General features: G+C 40.2%; 1 protein-coding gene across 3 annotated transcripts in view; it reads left to right on the top strand.

The window, feature by feature from the left end:
- The window catches only part of N4bp2l2 (NEDD4 binding protein 2 like 2), a 62,352-nt gene that overhangs the window by 20,694 nt on the left and 19,847 nt on the right, over nt 1-21,811 (top strand). For 2 of the 3 annotated variants that reach the window (XM_032886849.1, XM_032886850.1), the window contains exon 6: nt 211-357. In XM_032886849.1, coding sequence (XP_032742740.1) covers nt 211-357 — 147 coding nt within the window. Of the gene's footprint in view, nt 1-210; nt 586-21,811 lie in introns of those variants that run through there. The other variant, XM_032886851.1, reaches the window with a different exon arrangement.

The raw sequence follows: 21,811 nt of genomic DNA, 5'->3' as shown, positions 1-21,811 counted from the left end.
TTTTCAATGAGCTGTTCTGTAAGAAGGTATAGTTAATGTCGTCCTCTAAAATAGCAAGTATGAGTCTGCTTCTAAAGCTAATTATTTCTTCTTGTGTTTATAAAATATCATTTAGACTTTATATTTAAAACAGTTGAATCTCTAAATCTATACTTTATTAAAAAATTAGACAAAAAAAGATTTAAAATCTTTTTCCTTTTTTTTTGGTAGGAGGAATAAACATGGCGTGTCTCGAAAGAAGATTGCTCAGATGTTGGACCGTTATGAATTTCAAATGTCCATCTCCATCGTGATGAATTCAGTGGAACCAACACAGAAAAGCACACAAACACCCCTTCCTCTCCAGGGGGACCAGAGGTGGGGAGGCTCTCTAGGCTCACATAGTCAAGTATCTATCGCAGATGACTATTGAGAAGTTGGCTGTTCTGGCTGACATATTGACTGCTTTTGAGAACACAGTAGTGAGCCTGTCGCGACTTTCAAATAGCTTCAAATAAAACCACTCTGTTGCTCCACAAGGGTATTCCCTGCAAGTTGTTTAGATCCTAAAATACAAATAAAAATTGCCTAAAATTGTATTTTAAATGTTTTTATAATCTTTTGTGATAATATTTCTGATTATTGTGACTGGTAGAATGAAAAAAGAATTAGGATTTTTTTTTCTAAAACTATTTTAAACTACTTTATCTATTTTTCAATACAGTTGAACTGCTTTTTTAATAATTCATACTTTACATTTTTATAAAACCCAGCATTTTTGTTTCTTTACCCTAAATATACAGAAATGTCAGCATTTTATAAAATACTTTATAGTTGATTCCTTTAATTTGGCATACCAGTGAATTATGTTTCAGCTAATTCATAATGTGACAGAATTAGCCCTAAGCCATAATTAGCATTCCAACTTAGTTGAGACAGAATTTCCCAGCGAGTGTTAGACAGTGGGTATAGTAGTCACCTCATGAGTCATTTATTTACATATGATGTCCATCTCTGTTGGGATGGATTCAGTAGGACCAACACAGAAAAGCATGTGAAGACCCCTTCCTCTCCTGGGGAGCACAGTTGGGAGGTTCTCTGTTCTCTAGGTTCATCTAATCCAGTGACAGCATCTGTCATCCATAGACCATTCCCTACTTTCTAGTTGGATCTGTAGAAGGCCAACAGAGGCAAGTCAGGTCATATAGTTTAAAAACCTGGCAGGCAGTTCTGATAATGGTGCAGTTTAGTATTGTTGTTGTTCAATTTGATGTAATATAATTCTGATATAAAAATATTTTGGACAGTTGTTAGTGCTGGCAAAGAGCATTGTCCTGTGAGGTGTGTTTCCTCTGGTTCTAGTTCTCACTGTGAAGCCAGTTCTGTTTCTTTCACTGAGCAGCTCCCCTCCCCAGATTATATTCTTTACTTTATTCTTAAAGACTTAGCTGTAATTCATTTCCAGCCTCAGGCACAGCTTTGCCTCATCTGTTCCTAGGGAGTAGTCCAGGAGAGAGATTCCCCCGACTCTTACTACAGTACCTTTGTTTCCAGTGTTGTGCAGAAAATCTTACATCTCTGCTTTATTTTCTTAAGAAAAAGCCTAGTTAATTGCAAGGTGATTTCAAGTTAATTTATCCTGATCCTGTGTATGCTTTGCATATTAATATTTTACCACTTTCAACCTTTTTTCTAAATAGCCTATCTTAAATTGTGTAATTTTTGTGTGTTATTTTAAAACATTTTGCTGATTTTTTTTTTCAAGTCGTGAGACTGAGAATGTAGCATTGCAGGCCAGGTCTTTTCACTAAGCTGCTGTGACTGTGTTTACCTGCATTGCTCTGCGCTGCTCATATTTGAGTAGAGCCCAACTTATGCCATTTACCTTGTTTAGCACATGAATGTTTGTATGCGTTTGTTCATCTTTAACTAAACACACAGTAAAGATATGCTGACACATGTTCATGTGTAGGTGTAGGTATATATGCATATATACGTTATAGGTTATACATCTTTTTAACATAAGATTGCTTCTTAATTTAGATGTGTGTTTTCTAGTATATTATTTAGATTGGCACAGTTTGAAAGTCATACTAAAAAATTAAGCTTAGGGATAGGTAAAACAACTGTTAGATATGCTGTGTCTTTAAGAAACTTTATTTAGGACTGGAGACATGGCTCAGTGGTTAAGAGCAAGTGCTCTTCCAAAGGACTCAAGTTTGATTCCCAGCACCCACATGAGGTAGCTCAGAACGCCTTGTAACTCCAGTTCCATGGAATCCCAGTACCTCTCGCCTGTCATGGACCTGTACTCATGTGCAGACTTGTCCATGCACACATGATTTAAAGGCTTCATTTCAGAGTGCTAATAATCCAGTATGTGGTTGGTCTTTGCTTTGTTTTGGTATAGTTAGTTTGGTTTCTTGAGACAGGGTTTCTCTGTGTGGCCCTAGCTGTCCTGAACTCACTTTGTAGATCAGGCTACCCTCAAACTCAGAGATCTACCTGTCTCTGTCTCCCAAGTGCTAGCATTAAAGGTTTACAACCACCATACCCAGCTTAATCTAGTGCTTTTTGAATAATGAGCTCTTAGTTAGCCAGCCATCTTTGACAGGATAGAGGCTTGCCTTTGCAAGATACAGATTATGAATAAGTAAGTTCCTAGATTTTTTTTTGACAGATTTATTTCCTTGTATTTCTGATTAATATTCAATTCAGGAGGCAAAGAAGCAGACCGATCTCTTGAGTTTGAGGCCAGCCTGGTCTTCAGAGCAAGTCTAGGACAGCTAGAGTAGTGAGACTTTGTCGTCCCCCCCCCCCAAACAGAAAACAAAATCATTCAGAGAGCATTGATCATTTCTGTTTAATTTTTAAAATTGCTAATTCTGTTTAAAGCAGGAAAGTCAGTATTCTTTAAGACCCTTTAAAGGTAGAAAACTGGTTCAGCATTGTGACTAATTTTTTAAAAAACAAGTAACAATAATGAGTGACTGTACAATGAAAATTATTAAAATCAACTAATCAGAGACATTGGGTGCTAAAAAGCCAATGCAAAATTTACCTATTCCTTTTCAGCATCTTTTTCTTTTATTTGAATGTAATTGAATGCTACCAAGGCCACACAGAACCCAGTAGCCATTAGTCATTGTATTTAAGATCTGTCACATGGCCTCTATTCTAATTCAGTAAGATCAAATTAGAATTACTTGGGGTTTTCTTTGGTGTTAGCCTTTGAGTAAATATGATAAACACATTTATAGTTATATTTGTTATAATTTTATTGCTAAAGCACTCAATATAAGTAAGTTGAACTTCAGTATTGCTTTTCAAGTAGGTAGTTTTATTTTATTTATTTCCTTTACCACCATTAAAGAAAACACTGCTTTATGTATTTTATCTGTTTAAAAGTAAAATTATGAAATAAAATAATTGGGTTTGTTGTTAAAGTGACAGTTGATTTAGGTACTTGAAGCTTGCTTATTTCTTATTTAATATAGATTATTGAACTTTCTAGTTTTATATATTGATAAATTTCAATCAAAGTGTTTATATTTTATTTACATCTTTATTACAGACTTGTCAGAAACCAATTTTCTGAGTAATGATAAGTGAAATGAGTAGTGTGTTAAATCAGATTTAAGGCATTTGGAATGTTGGAGAAATACAGTTCACTGTTACTGTCATTAGTAGTGTCCTCAACAGACGTGTTTACTTCTTAGTCCACTGGTGTGCAAATGTGTGTTGACATGAATCCTTTAACTAAGAAGGGCTAACTTTGTAACTTTCTAATTTATACTCCATATACAGTGATGTGTGCACTAGAGTTGTGCAGACTTTAGTTCCATTTTGATAGTAAGGTTACTCAAGAGATAATTCAGTGATGGTATAGAAGGTACATTAAATTAGTGATTTTAAAGTTGTTTTATGTATTGAACAATTTATGACTTTCCCCATTTAAATTATCAGTTATATTTTTGTAAGTTTACTCTTGTTGGAGATGGCAGTTGTTACAGAATAACATTGACATCTTGGGCACAGAGACATATGCCTTTAATCCCAGCACCAACAGGGAGAGGCAGGCAGATAGATAGATGTCTTCGAGTTCAAGGCTAGACTGGCCAACATAACAAATTTCAATGAAACCATGTGTCAAAAAAAATTCTTGGTATAAAAAATTTTTGGGGGGTTGGGGACTTAGCTCAGTGGTAGAGCGCTTGCCTAGCAAGCACAAGGCCCTGAGTCCTTAAAAGGTCCTCAGCTCTTAAAAAAAAAAAAAAAAAAAGTTTGTTTTTAAATTAAGGTACTATTAAAACAATAATTTCTTTGTATACATGCCAGATTTTTTTTCTTTAGACTGTCCTCAGGGGAGCAAGGAATTGTTTGTTGAAATAGATTGTATAAGGGCCATTAATGATTATTCCAATTTTGTTCTTTTTTTTTTTTTGGTTCTCTTTTTTTTCGGAGCTGGGGATCGAACCCAGGGCCTTGCGCTTCCTAGGTAAGCACTCTACCACTGAGCTAAATCCCCAACCCTTGTTCTTTTTTTTTAAAAGGAATATTTAGGTTGATTTCAATTTAGTTGATTCACATTGTCTTGTTTTTGTTTATACATAATGTTGTTCCTGTATGTATATGTGTGTGTGTGTGTGTATGTATGTATGTATGTATGTGTGTGTGTATGTATGTATGTGTGTGTCTACCATGAATGCAGTACCCTAGGATGTCAGAAGGCATTGGATTCCCCTGGAAGCAGAATTATAGATGGTTGTAAGCTGCCAGGTGGGTGCTGAGAACTGAACCTGGTCGTCTTCACCACTGAGTTATTTCTCTGCCTTCCAAATTATCAACTGTTTTAAGCCTGAAGAATTCTCACCATTTTGTGCTTTTTAAATTTCAGAGGAAACATTGAATGGTATATTAGTATTGATTTAGTGCAGTTAAACTTGGAAGACTTGTAGAAGAATGATTGTAGTGTCAGTATCTAGATTATAACGAATAGACTGTGTATAAACAATGATTTAGAACAACCTTTTCTTGTGAATTCTTAACACATTGTCACTTTCGGGTTTCATACAGGAAAAAGGATGTTGTGCCACAAATAACTCTTCGAGTTTTGTGCATGTTTAATTGTGCCAGCGTGTGTTTGCATGCATACATGTGTGTTGGAAGAATTGGTTCTCCCATCATGTGAGTGAGGGTCTAGGCTCAAACTCAGGTAGTTGGGTTTGGTGACAAATGTTTTTACCCACTGAGCCATTCTTAGACCCACAAGATAATTCTTGGGGGAAAGATCATCAGATCATCAACAGTAAAGAGAATGATTCTTACCATTTTTATAAAAAAAAAAAAAAAGTGTGGTTCCATATAACCCACAATTGGCTTCAAACTCACTGCGTGGCTTAGGGGGACCTTAAACTCCAGATCTTCCCATCTCCCAAGTGCTGAGATTATAGGAAGCACCACCATTCTTCCTTGAATTGGGAAGTTTTAATTGATCTTTTTTCGATATTTAATAGAAGCTTTAGTTATTTGTATTAGGAATAATCTATTTTTCTTCAAAGATTTATTAGTAACCCTGTCACATTTCGGGTGTTGTATTGCAATGATGATATACATTCTATACCTCTCAGCATGTGATTCGTTAACGTCAGTAAGCTGTGTTAATAACAGTGTTTTTGTAGCTCAGACACAGCCATGGTGTAAGCACTAGCCTCAGAATTACAGACAGAATCACATTGCCCAGCATTGCACTTGTTTGGTGGGAACTGAAGACTGGACTTTGTGTTGAGGGTGATAGCCTAGCTCTTTTTTTTTTTTTTTTTTTTTTTTTTTTTTGTTTTGTTTTTCAAGACAGGGCTTCTCTTTGTGGCCCTGGCTATCCTGGAACTCACCCTCTAGACCAGGCTGGCTTAGAACTCACAGAAATCCACCTGCTTCCGCTTCCCAATTGCTGGGATGAAAGGCCGCGTCTAGCTCTTAGTAATTCTTGTTCACTTTTTACAAAGTTTGAACACCTTTTGTAAACGAATGGGAAACTGAGAAAGAAGCCCCTGGGTTGTTGGCCTCTTGGTTGTATTTGTGGTTAAACTTGTGTTTACACTTACTAGAGTTCACTAAAAGATTGGGGTTTGTTCGGGGGTTGCTCATTGTGTTCTAGTCTTGGTTGTCTTTTCATATGTGAATCCTAAACGTTACCTTTAGGCTAATGAGTTCACCTCCCTTAGCTGGTGTTACACCGCCTTCTGTTGGAGCTCTGACCTGGCTTTGCTTTGTTTTTATATACATCAAACTGAAAGAGTATTGTTTAGGAAGGGCTTGTAGATTTTCTCTTATAGTTTTAGAAGTCATGTTTCTTTTCTTCCATAGTCTTTTTCTGTATGTGCTTTCCTTCTGTTTTCTGCTTCCTGTGGCCCCGTGGCATTCTTAGTGAGGATGGTGGGTAAGTGCCTAGCAAAACTATGTAACTGATTTCTCATTCCTGTGAGCCACTGAACCCAGCGTCTGCATGAACTTCCCCTGCCGCCCGCCACAGCAGGTCAGCACTTACTCTCTGGACCCTGTGGGTTAGTACAGTTTTGAAACAAAAAAGGCTTATTTGAAAGGTTTATTTTAAGACTCTATAATTGTGGTACTCATTGATTGAGATTCTCCTAAACATGGTGTAATAATTTGATGTATAGCTTTTAGGAGGAAGTGTTTGGCACCGAATTGTGATGGAGGTTCAGTTGCTGGGTTACAGCTGAAGACTGATGCACAGATTGTTGTTAGAGTCAAGCCTCACTCAGTGGTGCTGTTGCAGCATGCGTTGTCTGACTGACGCTTGTGTAAATGACTTCCGTCGGCTAATGCCTGCAGTTGTTAGCCATAGTGCTAGTGCAGGCTTTTAGAAAAAGAAACATTTAAGTCGAACAATTTGTCCTATGTATATTTCTCTAGTGAGGGATGGAAAACTTCAAATCTAGAGAGGACTGTATCTTTATCTTTAACCACACAGCCCGCTTTTTATTTAGATTAAATCTGTAGTACTTACTCGGTTTTTGAAAGTCAATACTGAAAGAGGAGAAATTAATAACAATGTTTAAGTGCTTTACACAAACTATATATTGATAAAAATGTTAATATTTGCTGTTGTGTTTTTAATGCTTGACGTTTATTTTAAAATTTTCTCATTTTAATTCACATTCGAAGTGTGTAATATTCAATAAATGGATTATTAAATTGCACAAATTGGGTTTTTTAGTAATGCTTAATTTTCAGACAGCATCCCCTAAAATAGGTAAACATTATTTATGCATGGTCTCATTTCTTTTTCTGTTTTGCCTGCTTATTATCTTAGCTGTATTAGCTGTAAGTGTTGTGGAAACTGCATCTGTTTTTTTTTTTTTTTTTTTTTTTTTCAGAGTTGGGGACGAACTCAGGCCTTTGCGCCTTCTAGGTAAGCGCTGTACCACTGAGCTAAATCCCCAACCCCTTCTGTTTCCTTTTTTGATGCTTTAAATTAATTTTCAAAAATTAAAGAGTAGAGGAAGCAATTTTTTAGGTTCGCTTTATAAATAACATGGAATTAAATACGTTTTATAAGGAAAATGTTTATGCACTGGAGAGTTGAGTATTTGATTTTGTTTTTACTAAAAAATTAATGAACTAGGCTTGACTTTTGTTTCTTAATTGCTTAAGAGTCGGGGTTGGGGATTTAGCTCAGTGGTAGAGTGCTTGCCTAGCAAGCGCAAAGCCCTGGGTTCGGTCCTCAGCTCTGAAAAAAAAATTGCTTAAGAGTAGTTTGTGGTAGTATCATTTATTGATGACAATTTAGATTTTGCTCTAAGTAGAAAGGCTAAATGAAAGTTATGACTGGGTTACAAACTGGAAAGCAGTAGATGTACTATTCTTGGAAAATAGTAAATTATAACACTGGCTACAGTTCCAGTTTGCAGTGTTTTATTTATAATTCTGTCAAATACAAGCATAGAAAATGGGCTAACATTTTTAAATAATTAAGAATAAGAGAAATGATATCCTTAAGATTCTAAGGAACAATAGTTGAAAATGGTATCCCCTGACCTCCTTACCATTTGCCATTTAAAAACCAGGAGAGGCCAGAATGAAACAATAAGAAAGATTGTCATGTCATACCGTCCTCAGAATTTCAGTGCTGTGGAAGCTTGGGTCTTGTTTCTTTCATGTTTGTGGTATCTGTACAGGTTTACTCTTTTTTAACCAAAGTCAATGGGCATGGTTAAGTATGACACTGGGCCCTGGGCTTCTCCCTGAAACAATCAGATATAACTACACGGTGTATGGGGCCATACCAGAGCCCCTTTCTCCAGATTGACATTATCAGGAGACTTTAGAGATGATCATGAGCTATGATCAAGTCTGTTAATGCTTTTGGTTACTTTTTTAGGTCATTTATAGTTATCAGCACTTCCCTAGACAAATCTGAAAAGAAAAAGTCCAGATAGTTGTTATCCTGATCTTAAGTGATCCACTAGAATGGTCATGAGCTTTTTCTAAAGTCCTCAAAAGGAGTGGGGCGTCTGATCCTCAGTATACATTTCAAAACAGAAAATCTCTCCACAGCTGGGAGCTTAGCTCCTACCTGGGTCCTCTCTGTGAAGCAGTCAGGAGCATTGGTGGGTGCAAGACTTGGTCTTTCGAGACATTAAGGTTGCTTCTAGAGTGATGTTTACCTGCCTTTTAAGCTACTCTGAAGCCAGAAGCAGCAGGCCTCTGGTGAATTGACACGTGTTTATTAACAGCGGAAGGAGTGGGGGTGGTTAGGCAAAGGGTTAATTGCTAGGGCATCTTTCTCTCTTGCCCAGGTGCCTTGCCTCTTGCATGCCAGTCAGGAAGGAGTTGTAGAGCAGTAAACTTGTATTGAACTAGGAGGAGACAGTCAGCTCACAGAGGCAAGAATTTTTACATATACAAGCAAATATGCATAAACACACACATTCATATACTTCTTCATGTACACACATTCATGTACTTCATACACTGTTGTGGGGCCCAGCTACTTATTTCATATTCACACATGAGCGCGCGCACACATATGCATGTGGAGCAAAAGCATCTGTGCAGAAAGAACTCATTCTGGATGAAAATTAGGCTTTCAACCTTTATTGCATAGAGGAAAAAGGCTTCTACCCTTTTATTGCTAAGTGAATTAAACCCGAATCTGTAAGAAAAAAAAAAAAGATATTTCCTCTTCAGTAAGACTCAGCTTGCCTTGCTGATAAGAAGACTGCTCTGCCCCGTAGTAAAGAGAGGCCTGATCTTTCCACGCTCTGCATTCTTCCTTCGCCTCTTTCTGCATTCTGTGCACTCCTCTCTTTCTTCTAATTCCGCTCTCCTGCCTCCCGATGCCATATTTTCTAGTTTGTTTGTTTGTGTGTTTTTGTACCTATTTTAGAATAGATCACATTGTATCTATCTCAAAGCTCACCACATATTTTTTTTTTTTTTTTTTTTGGTTCTTTTTTTCGGAGCTGGGGACCGAACCCAGGGCCTTGCGCTTCCTAGGCAAGCGCTGTACCACTGAGCTAAATCCCCAACCCCGCTCACCACAAATTTAAACAAATTCAAATCATAAGTTGAATAGGAGTTTACAATAGAAATGTGTACATGTGTTTTCATTAAGTCTAGTTATTTAACTAGATATACATCTTCTGTCCCTAGCTCCATAAGTTCATTGAAAGTTAAAAACTCTTAATTCTCATATCTAAGTTAACAATAAGATTTTGATAGATAAGCCCAGTTGATCTTTTATCTTCTGTCCTTGAACCCACATCATTCCTTCCTTTATGACCCGTGGTTAATTGTTTTACAGCTCTGTAGAGTGTATTCTAAGTGGTAAATGCCTGCTTTCTATCTCAGACGCAGTTAACTCATGGTTCCTGAAGACTGGCAGGGATTTTTGTTTTTTGTTTTTCATGTCAGAGAGAGCTCTAGTTGCAGCCCTGATGATAAAGTACTTAGTAGTTACTAGAAGAATCTTAAGAATTCTTATAGAGTCATCATTAGGACTTAAGAAATAATTAATATATCATCACCATAAGACAGAACATCTTTGACGATCTGCCGAAAACCTGCCCAGTAGTGGTATGGTAGGCTATTGCCCAGGGGTTATTATATTAATTTTATAAGGACAGAAAAGGTATATCAGCTGCAGGAATCTAATCCTGAGATTTGTCCCTTCGGCATTGCCTCCAAAGGTTCATTCATAGTAGTTCAAGGTGAAATGTGTCTGGAAGATCACCTGCTAGCCTCTCCTAGATGGCTCCTGACACTCCCCCCTCCTCCCCCCATACCTTTCCAAGAACATGATGAACTTTGAACATATATTTTATGACAGTGAAGATGAGTATTTGCAGTGCATCTGTCTACATAATTTTTTAAAAGATTTATTTATTTATTTTATGTACAGCATTCTGCCTGCATATGTGACTGCAGGCCAGAAGAGGGCACCAGATCTCATTACAGATGGTTGTGAGCCACCATGTGGTTGCTGGGAATTGAACTCATGACCTCTGGAAGAGCAGTCAGTGCTCTTAACCACTGAGCCATCTCTCCAGCCCATAATTTTTAAAACATGTATAATCAGTTTATTATTTAACTGATTCAAGCTAATCCCAACTTTTTATTGTCTTAGGAAACTTCAAAATGTTCCTGGGTTGTGATTTTTAGTAAGAAAAGAACAATTTATTATTAAATGAGTCATGCAGTGTGAGTCCACATTTATCCTATCTACACTCCTTTTCATTAGAGGCTCTGATGGTTTGTATATGCTTGGGCACTATTAGGAGATGTGGCCTTGTTGGAGTGGGTGTCTCAGTGTGGGCATGGGCTTTAAGATCCTTGTCCTAGATGCCTGGGAGCCAGTCTTGTATTAGAGGCCTGCAGATGAAGATGTAGACCTCAGCTCCTCCAGCCGTCTGTTTGGACACTCCCATGCCCATGCGGGAGCCTTGATGACAGTCTGAACCTGTAAGCCAGCCCCGATTAAATGGTGTTCTAAGAGTTACCTGGTCATAATGTTGGTTCACAGCAGTGAAGCCCTAAGACGAAGGCTAGTGGCTCTATCTCTCACTGGTCTGGAATCTCAGTTTATATCGCCAGGTCTTTCTTCTTTTTCTGACTGCAACCCCATCCTTGTTCCTGAGATTTTTGCTTCAGCATTTAAACACATTCAAGCCTCTGTTAAACATTTTTTTTGGGGGGGGGGGAAGATTCACTGAATTTTAAACCTCATAAACAATCTGTACTTAATGTCTTATTTCCTCATTTGTTATTGATTATAGTCAACCAATTCCCACTCTCTCATTTTACTTAACATGGAAATCTCAAGAATGTTCATTTATATTGATGTGCATTATTCATTGCTTATCTTTGGCTATTTTGTAGCATTTGAGTTTTGAATCTTTTCATTAAGATATTTAGCATTGTCCAACAGTGCTGGCACATGCCTTTAATCCCAGCACTCAGGAGGCAGAGGCAGACAAGATCTCTTAGTTTGAGGCCAGCATGATCTACAGATCCAATTTCAGGGTAGCCAGGACTACACAGAGAAACCCTGTCTCCAACAAAACAAAACAAAAAACAAGGAAACAACAATATGCCTAGCCTTAGCTGGCCTGACTCACTGGGTAGAGCACTTCCTGCCCAGGCCAAGGACTTCAGTTCAATTTCCAGGACCTGTCTAAAGGTAGAAAGAAAACCACCTCTGCTAAGTTGTTTTCTAGTCTCCATATATGTGCTTTGGCACACCCACCCCACCTCCGTTATAACACATGCCAGCAGCAGTTAAAAGTCTTCGTACTCATCTAGAAGGGCAGGATTTGGTTCCCAGTTCCCACATCAGGTACCTCAACCACTTCTCCGGCTCCAGGGAGCTGCACTTCCTCTTATGGTCTTGATGAGTTGACGTGCAGTCACACATACATAAGAAGTAAATAATGTTTGGCGGATACTTTATGCTTCTTTGACATTGTGTCCCTATCTCTGGCTGTGTTTCTTGAAAGACTTCTTTGCTGCCTTCTATTCCTCTTAACTCTTTAATTTTCAAATTCCTTACATTTCAGTTATAGACAGTTTCCTATTCTTGTCCTTTCCAGTGACCTCATTATTTCTCATTTGCATGTAGTAGTCATGGCCCCTCCTCCCCACTGCTACCCCATAATTTTTATCTACACAGCAACTAGTTTAGTCTAAATTAAGACCTTGGAACTGTGACTCAGTAGTAATATATATATGTATATTTATACACATTAATTAAAATTCTCCTTTAATTCTACATAGTAGGTTCTTTGCATTTTCTTCTGGACCTCGTTTATAGCCCTCCTTATTTACATTATTGCTCTCCATCTTTACTGTCCTTACCTTCCTTGACACAATCCACTGTTCTGTTGTCAATACTACTGGATTAGGTATTGTTTAGTTTGTCACTATGCATCCGAGGCTGGCCTAGAACTTACTATGTAAAACAGGCTGGCCAGGAACCTACAGAGATCTGCCTGTTTCTGCCTCTGAAGTGCTGGGGATCAAGACATGTCCCACCCACCATGCCCTGCTAGAGTTTGTTTGGTTCATAGCTGCAGCCACAAAAGCCTAAACCAGTGTTTGTCATTCTGTAGGAGTGAATAGTAATGACCCCAAGTGTATTTCCTATATCTCTGTTTCTCTTTTCAGCTCTAGTTTGTTCTGAATAATCAGACTTCTGTTTTCAATCCTGAAAGGCTTGAAAATAATAATAAACCTGTAGTCTCTCCAGATCCAGGTCTTCAAAATTTTCTGGAATGTGTAGATGTATTTACCTTCCCATTGGGTTTTGCAAATGGAGAACTTGAAACCTGATACTTTTCATTTTCTTTGTTAGTGGGGGTGGTATGTTTCTTTTTTGCTTTGGTTGGTTTGGTTTTTGGTTTTTCAAGCCATGGTGTTTCGGTATAGACTGTCCTGGACCAAGATGGCCTCAAACTCAGAGATCCAACAGCCCCAAGCAGGTGACTTTTTTTTTTTTTTTTTTTCTTGGTGGCTTTTCTGAGACAAAGATTTTTTCGTGTGATATCCCTGGCTGCCCTGGCACTCACTTTGTAGTCCAGGCTGGACTTGAACTTACAGAGATCCACCTGCCTCTGCCTCATTGCTGGAATGCTGGGATTAAAGGCTGCACCACCACCCAGCTTGTTTTCAATCCATCAAAGGGGATTTGTGAATTTTCCACCTAAAATACTTCTTGAATGTGAGTTTTTAACAGCCAACATTTAACAGGTTTTCATACAAGAAGTGCTCTTATTCCCTGTATTCAGGCGAAACAGTATCACTAACCCTGTGTCTCTTCCCTCCAGTAATCTTTTCAGAATGAAAACATCGTGGCCAGGGAGTGGTGTCTTTAATCCCAGTGCTCAGGAGCCAGAGGCAGGTGAATCTCTGAGTTTGAGGCCAGCCTGATCTACTTAGTTCTAGAACAGCCAGGGCGACACAGAGAAGCCCTATCTCAGAAAAGCATAATTATGTTTAAAGCCTCAGTTGTTTCCCTATTGTTAGGACAAAGTCTGGTAACCGTGATGTGGTAATTAATATGCTGGATTACATCATCCCTCTTTCTTACCCAGCTGCAGACCTGTGTCTTGTCTTTTTTGCTTTACTGTCCTTGAATGCACTGGCTTATCTCCTCTTTCTAGAAGTTTCTGCACATGTTTTGCTTCCATACTCTTCCTGTCTGCACATTCTAGGACTTCAGTATATTGTTATATATTCCTTCCTTCCTTCCTTCACTTGCCTGTGACCCGTACCACTGAACCGCCATCTCTGTGAGTTAAGGATTATATCTTTTTTGCCCCTCCATTGCATGATCAGCTAGCATGTTGGCTGCAAAAAGTGTTACTCAGTTTTTAGATAAGTGAACATAGTTCCAACTTATTCCAACTTGTTTGAGGCTGAACTGTGATTTCCTAATGCATACATTGAAATTCTAGCCTCTAGTACTCAGAACATGCCTACATTTGTAGATATAGTACAATGTAAGTACCTGAGACCACATCCTTCAAGGGCAAGAAGCAGTTGATTCACAGACTTAGTCCAAGAACTGAAGGTATGACGACACCAGAGGAAGGTAGAGCATTACAAGCAAGAGCAGTATGTGCTCTCACCAGCCCCCAAATTATGTTTTGTAGAAAATACCTGCACTCGTAAGTGATGAGTTTGGATATTTAGCTACAACGTTTTGGTTTCACTGCACTGTGATACAGTATATACATGTGTGCACATGCTTGTGCATGGCAGGCAGGAGGAAAGGTCAGGAACGACTCGAGAGAGTCAGTTCTCTCCTTGTTTTGTGAGCTGACAATGCAATGACTGTGATGTGGTTAAGGGGAGGTTTTGGTTGTAGACATGAAAGAGAAAAGCCAGAAGCATCTGGAAGAGTCCAGAGCAGAGAAGCATGTGGACTGGCCATGACCAGCAGACTGCACATGAACACCAGGGAATAGAGAAAACGTCGTGGGAATAGTGTAGCTGTAAGAATGAGCAGCTGGGGGGGTTGGGGATTTAGCTCAGTGGTAGAGCGATTGCCTAGCAAGCCAAGGCCCTGGGTTCAGTCCCCAGCTAAGGAGAAAAAAAAAAAAAAAAAAGAGTAGCTAGAGGAGAGGAGGCCTGTGACCTGGAGGGAGCTGAGGGCAGAGGAAGGCGTGAGAAGGGCTAGAAAGCTAGAATGACTTGGAAATTTGTAACAGGCACCGAGGAACCCTGGTGGTCAGCGTTTCAGGTTCTGTTGGTCTCTGGATTCTTGGCTGGCCTTGAACTGAGAGCTCTGCCTCCTGTGAGCTGGGATTAAAGGGCACGCCTCACTGTGTGGCTCAGCCGGAACTTGATATGCAAATAGGCACCATTGGTTGCCATTTGTCCCAGAGACCAGTTTTCCAAGTTCCTGAGGAGTGCCGGCTTTTATCTAGCCTACGGAGAGTGTCCTGTAGTCCACGTTGAGATCATCTCTGGATATTGGACAGCCTTTTGAAATCTAGGGAGTTGGAATCTCCTTTGGACCTGATACTTGCACCATATGAGATCAAGGTATCAAATTCAGGTTGTCAGGTCCATAGCAGACACCCTTACCTGCTAAGTCATCTTGCCAGCTCCTAAAGCTGACAGTTCTAAGGAAAAAGTGGTGTGGCCTGATGTCCTTTGTGGCTTACAGTAAAATGTGATAGAGGAAAGTTGAGGAATGACTTATTAAGCCCAGAAGAACTAAAATTTGAAAATTTAGAAAAATGCTCAGGCCATATTGAGAAGTTACAAGTAATGATCTGGAAAGGGTGTATCTTGACAGCTATGTGAGCAGCAAATAGTGAAAGCCAGAGCAGAGAAGGGCTTCAGCCAGAGGTCAGGGATTCCAACATGGGTGTCTAGAGGGCTGGTTCCTTGTGACTCTGTGTTATCTTCAACAAAACACAGGTCAGAACACTGGCTTCAAACCAAGACCTCTTTACATGTTTATATTACCATTTACATTACTATTCATAACCTAGCGAAAGTTACAGCAATGAAGTAGCAACAAAAATAATTTTATGATTGAGGACCATCAAAATATCAAGAATTGTATTAAAGGGTCACAGCATAAGGAAGGTTAAGAACACTGATCCAGATAGGGCCACTGTTAGCACAGGAGCAGAGGAGTCAGGTCCTTACTATAAGGCACCCCTTAGTGTGGCAGAGGTATGTTCTTACCCTGGGCCTAAAAGGCAGAATTCCCACTCATATTAAGCTAAATAATACAGTATGGAACCTAGAAAGAATTTTCTTTCTTTTAAACAATTGCTCAGTAGCCTAGACTAGCTTCAGACTTACAGCTTCAGTCTCAAATCATAGGATTATAGGTCTTACTATATCTTGCTCAAAGGGATTTGTGAGAATTAATCTAAGGACTGGGTGTGGACTCAATTTGGTATCCTTGCCTAGGGGCTGGAGAGATGGCTCAGCACTTCAGAGCACTGACTGCTCTCCCAGAGGTCCTGAGTTCAATTCCCAGCAACCACATGGTAGCTCACAACCATCTGTAATGGGATCCAATGCCCTCTTCTGATATCTCTGAAGACAGCTACAGTGTACTCACATATAATAAATAAATCTTTTTTAAAAATTATGTATAAAAAAAGAGTGCTTGCCTAACATAGGCAAGGCTCTAAGGCTCAGTTCCCAGTTGGTGTGGTAGAAGATGTAACTACACCGTCCGAGAGGCGGAGGGAGGAGGATCCAAGAGTCAAGGCCAGTCAGCTACACAGCCTGAACCACAAAGACCCTGTCTGAAAACCATCACTGCCAATAAAAACAGTAGTGGCATTTACCTTGCCAGATTGCAGGACTTACTATGTGGCCTACCGTATTCTGATTTCTTGCTTTTGGGAGGGGGGTGTCTCGTGTTTGTTTATCTTGCCTTTGGAATTTTGAAAGAGATAACTTTTCTGGCTTCACAGGCTCATAGCTGAGGAGAATTCTGCATTAGAATAAATCATGAGTCCTGCCATACCTGATTTTAAAGGCACTTAGATGAGATGCTGGATTAAGAGTTGAGAAAATGGGTTAAATTTGGGGGGCTACTGCAGAAAGAGTCCTATGCCAGCGTTGTACACTAGAGTATGTCCAGCTCACATTTGTGTATGGGGTCATAATCCCTGTACTTAGAATATGATCGCAGGTGGGCAGCCTTTGATGAGGTAATAAATCAGAAGTTCTCACTGGCCTGGAACTCACCGGTTAGGCTAGGGTGGCTTAGCAGTGGGCTCTTGGAACCTACATCCCTCTCTGCAGCCCTGCAATTGCAAGTGTATGCCATCACTTAGTTCCTGTGGGTTTGTGTTTGTGAAGCATCTGAGTCATCGTGCTAGCCCTGACTTTTTTAGGCTTCTGAGAAACTATTGAACACAATGACCAATGAGTACAATGTGTGTGTGCGAGTGGTGGGACCAGAAAAGTAAGGTCAAGTTATTCCATCCGCCGCCATCTTTGAAAGTTGACCGATTTAACCCAGCAGTAGCCCTAAGTGTTCTAGAGAAAGGGAAGTATATCCAATAAATATTAAAAAACAATGGCCAGCAAGATGACCTAGTGGGTGATGGCACTTACTGCCAATCTGAAAAGCCGAGGGTTCCCCTAGAATCCACAGAGTGAAAACAAGTTGTCCTCTGACCTCCACAGTTGCACAGTGGCCTGACCCACATGCACATGCATGCACACGTGTACAAAGCGTGTACAAAGTAAATAATTGTTTTTTTTTTTTGAAGTAAAGGATCATTGAGAAAGGTATGCTGAAAGCGGAGATGGGCCAAAAGCTAGTCCTCTTGTGCCAAGCAATCAGCCGTGATTTGAATGCAGAATAAAAGATTTGTTTTCAATTTAAAAGAGAGCTTTAAGGTATTTATGTGCATGAGTGTTTGGCCTGCTTGTTTGGTGTTGCACCATGTATATCCAGACACCTGTGGAAGCCAGAAGAGGGCGTGGATCCCCTAGAACTGCAGTTAAGAGCTGTTCAGCCACCGCAGTTGGGAGCTGGGAATTGAACGTAGCTGCTCTCTGGAAGACCAGCCAGTACTCTTAACCATTGAACCATCAAACTAACCTCAACATTCCAGTAAGCAATGGCCCTAACAAAAAACGTCAGTTCTACTGAAGCTGAGTATAGAAAGTTTGAAGCTAGCAGAAATTGGTTCACAAGAGCTAAGGAAAGACACCATCTCTAAGAAAAGGGCAGTCATAGCAGCAAATTTGGCACAGAAGCTGTATCAAATCATCCAGAAAACCTAGCTAAGGTAATCTGTGAGGGTGACCATTTAAAGAAGATGCCGTGTAGTGCTTTCATCGTTTCTAAAACCTTAAGGTAATTGAGGAAGGTGGCCACACTAAACACCATTCACTGTAAATTAAGGTTTTTAATTGGAAGAGAATGCCATGCAGGACTTTCATGGCTACTGAGAAGCCTTGGCTTCAAGAGCTAAAAAATGTCTCATCAGGATTTCTGGCAACTGGTAACTTTTTTTTTTTTTAAAGACTTATTATACTATAACTGTATTTATTCAGTATACTATAGCTGTCTTTAGACACATCAGAAGAGGGCATCAGATCTCATTACAGATGGTTGTGAACCACCATGTGGTTGCTGGGATTTGAACTCAGGACCTCTGGAAGAGCAGTCAGTGAATGCTCTTAACCGCTGAGCCACCTCTCCAGCCCACAACTGCTAACTCTTAAGTTGCATCTAGTGCTTAATTACCAAATTCACTAGTCCTAGGACCTCAGTCATTTGGAAGGTACCCTGTCTATGCTGAACAAATGCATCAACAGAACCTTGATAACAGCACATCTGGGTCTAGTCTAGTACTGAGACCTGATGAGCAAAAGCATTCTGTGGCTACACCCCTGGTCTGTCATTGAAGAATGCTGATGGAAATGTATGATGAGGTCAGTTCTCCTGCCTGATGACATAATCCATTCTATAGCACGTGAATTAAGGAGTAACTCCACCTTCTTAAGTCTAACCTTTAAAGGAAAACCATTCATAAGGCTCTAGCTGAAGTGCTGAGTCCCTTGGAGAATCTATCATAGTAAAACCAAAATGCCGGAAAGGATCACCATTATAAGATGTGATTCATGGGAGAACAGAACATTCTGCCTTCCAGAATGACTCTGAGTGGTTAAAGACTTCAGGGGACAAGTTAATCGCAGAGATGACAGAATAGCAAGAGAACCAGGGCTATAAGCTAGAATGAAGATATACCTGAGTATAATCTCACTGTAAAATGTCACAGTTGGGGTTTGCTTCCTACATATGATCAAAGAAAAGTTCCCTGGGGTCTATCCCTCAAGAAGTGTGAGTGATGGTAAAATGACAGCAAAATTGAGAATATTGTATCAATGTAGGCGGTGATTTGAACTTTATTACATGTACAGAAGGCTGTCAAACAGCAGCTCACATTACAGAAAAACCTCATAAATGGAAGAGTCAGGCAGTACAGACACTCCGTCCTTTTAAGCCATTGCCATAGATACCACACCCAGCAGCAGCCACCATCCTGATCAGTCAGCAGCCGTCAGTATCAAGGCAGTGCTATCAAGAGCAAAATCATACATTGTTCCACGTCTACATGGGAATTAGTGGGCTTTCTTTATAAGTACACTGTAGCTGTCCTCAGACACACCCGAAGAGGGCATCAGATCTCACTACAGATGGCTGTGAGCCACCATGTGGGTGCTGGGAATTGAACTCAGGACCTCTGGAAGAGCAGTCAGTGCTCCTCACCTCTGAGCCACCTCTCCAGCCCCCATGGGTTTTCTTTTTAAGCCACAAAGTACTTCCAATTTATGCATATTTTAAAAAAAATTATATTGGGCTGGAGAGATGGCTCAGTGGTTAAGGGCACTGATTCATACTACTTGCAATTCTAAATCATACTGGAGGTTTCTAGCTTCCACTGCCCTTTAGAATCATCCCTAAGGTGACTCCAAAAACGTCTAAAGCCAGAGTCACTGCACTTGGTGCCCTGTGAACACTTCTGGTGACATCCCTCTCAGAGCTCTTGAGGTCTGGTTTCGTACCTTTAGATTAGATTAGATTCTCTAATCTAAACTGGTTAGAGATGCTAGGAAAGGCCCAGAAGAGTGAAACGTATTTTTTCATTAGACTTGCCAAAATTACTCATGGACAGGAATTAGCCTGTAGAATGATTCACTCACTGATACATGTACTTTTGAAAACATACTTCTTGGGGTTGGGGATTTAGCTCAGCGCAAGGCCGTGGGTTCAGTCCCCAGCTCCGAAAAAAAGAAAAAAGAAAGAAAAAAGGAAAAAACATACTTGTTTTTATTTTACGTATATGAGCGTCTTGTCTGCCTGTGTATATGTGCATAGCATGCATGTAATACCCGTGTAGGTCATAAAAGAGCATCGGCTCCCCCTGAAGCTGGGGTTCCAGGCCTTTGTGTAACACGGCGTAGGTTCTGGGAACTGAACTGAAAGAGCAAGTTCTCACTGCTCAGCCATTCTTGCAGCCCCTACATGTGTGTCTCTATGGATACTGGCAAGATTTTTCTTCATCTACATTGTGTGGAGTTTTAGTAGAATTCAGTAAAACTGCTATCCTGTTTGAGGTTGGAACGTTCATACACCTAGTTCTTTATAATTTAGTATGATTACGAAACAAAAAGTAGTATTTTGTTGCTGTCTCTGTGTATTGTGGGTTTGCTTTACCAACGAGTAGCGGGGTAGTGGATAATAAGCCTATTTCTGACCAAGTGCTGTAGCATTTATTTCGTGGATAGTCATAAAACAGCCCATGCAGATACTCTTTTAAAAAAGAAACAAAGCAGGGTTTTGTTTTAAAGTCCAGTTTGTATGCCATTCTCTTCCTTTAAAAACCATTTAAAACAATGTAAAGAGCAATGGCGATCGTCGGCCCTCTTTTCCGGCCTCTTGTTTTTCATGGAGGACCCCTCCCCACCCCCAGCCCCAGAGTACATAATGTTCTGTGTGATGTTCGTGTGCCCATGTGAAATTGCTAGTTAATTGCAGCCTGGGCTCCTGTGAATGAGTCATTCAAGATAGGAACATCAGATTGAGCAGACGCAGGCTGTGTTTCTATAAACAGCTACGGAAGTGACAGAGTTGTCGGAAGGCAGCAGACAGGTGAGCAGGCATGCACAGGAGGGGCAGGAGAGACGCCCACACACACAAAAGCCTGCAATAGAACCCCGTCAGCCTGTTGACTTTTAAATGAGCGCTGCTCTGACCTCTCCATAGTGTGCCGGTGCTCTTGTCTCACTTAGGTTCCCATACTCAGAAAAAATGTCTAGATGCAGTTCATGGAAACGTGATTTTATTTGTTCAGATGTGGGATATACATTTTAACTCTTGTACTCGAGAGATGGACTTAATAGAATCATAAGTTGGAGACCAACTTAAGCTGCATAGGGAGACTTTGTCTCAAAAAATAAAAATCATATTAGTAGGCAAGATCTATAGCGTTCAGCAGAGAAAAGCAATCAAGAAAAGACAGCTTATCAGTTTTATTAATCACTAAAACCTTACAAGCAAGATGTGGTTCAGTTCTTGTAATATAGAATGGATACAGAGCTCTCTAGAAGTGTGTGTGTGTGTGTGTGTGTGTGTGTGTGTGTACAGAGACATGTAGTTTTGTGAATTAAATCCAGGGTTCAAGCATGCTAATAGCCTGCTCTGCTACTGAGCTACAAGCCCAGCCCACCGAGAGCTGTGTGTTCAGTGTTATAAATCCCTCCATCCTGGAAGCTAGGTTGACATGCTGAAGACACAGAGTTCATAATGGATCTCTGGGCCTGAAGCTCTGGTGGGCATCTGTCTAAGGCAACCAGAGTAAAAGGAGGTTAACACCAAACGCTGTGCTCGGAAAGGCTAGGCTGAGAAAAGACTGGAAGAGGGCATGAGAGACAGACAGACAGACAGTCTGTTGTCAGGAACCAAAGTGGAACTGAGTACGGTTGGATGGAGAAAAGAATTGCAGTCTTGGTGTGAGTGGTCTGGGACTCCTCCAGGCTTGCTTTATTTGTCTGTATGCTGGAGTTTTATGATAAGGGGCTAGTTACTGCATTTAAAAGAAACATATTTAATCGTGTGCCTATAAGGGTGTCCGAGGATATGCACACGTGCGTGCAAGTGCCTGCTGAGTTTAGAGATGTTGGAGCTCCCTGGTGCTAGACTTGGAGGATCCTTCTTCCTCCTCCTTTCCCTCTTCTTTTCTTCCTCCCCCCCCCTCCTCCTTTTTTTTGACACTTTCTCATATAGTCCAGGCTGGCTTCATAGTCCCTGTAT

Source organism: Rattus rattus, chromosome 16 (genome assembly GCF_011064425.1).
Source record: "Rattus rattus isolate New Zealand chromosome 16, Rrattus_CSIRO_v1, whole genome shotgun sequence".
NCBI classification, from domain to species: Eukaryota; Metazoa; Chordata; class Mammalia; order Rodentia; family Muridae; genus Rattus; species Rattus rattus.
Note: the sequence above shows the minus strand (reverse complement) of the source record. Positions and strands in the feature narration are given on the sequence as shown.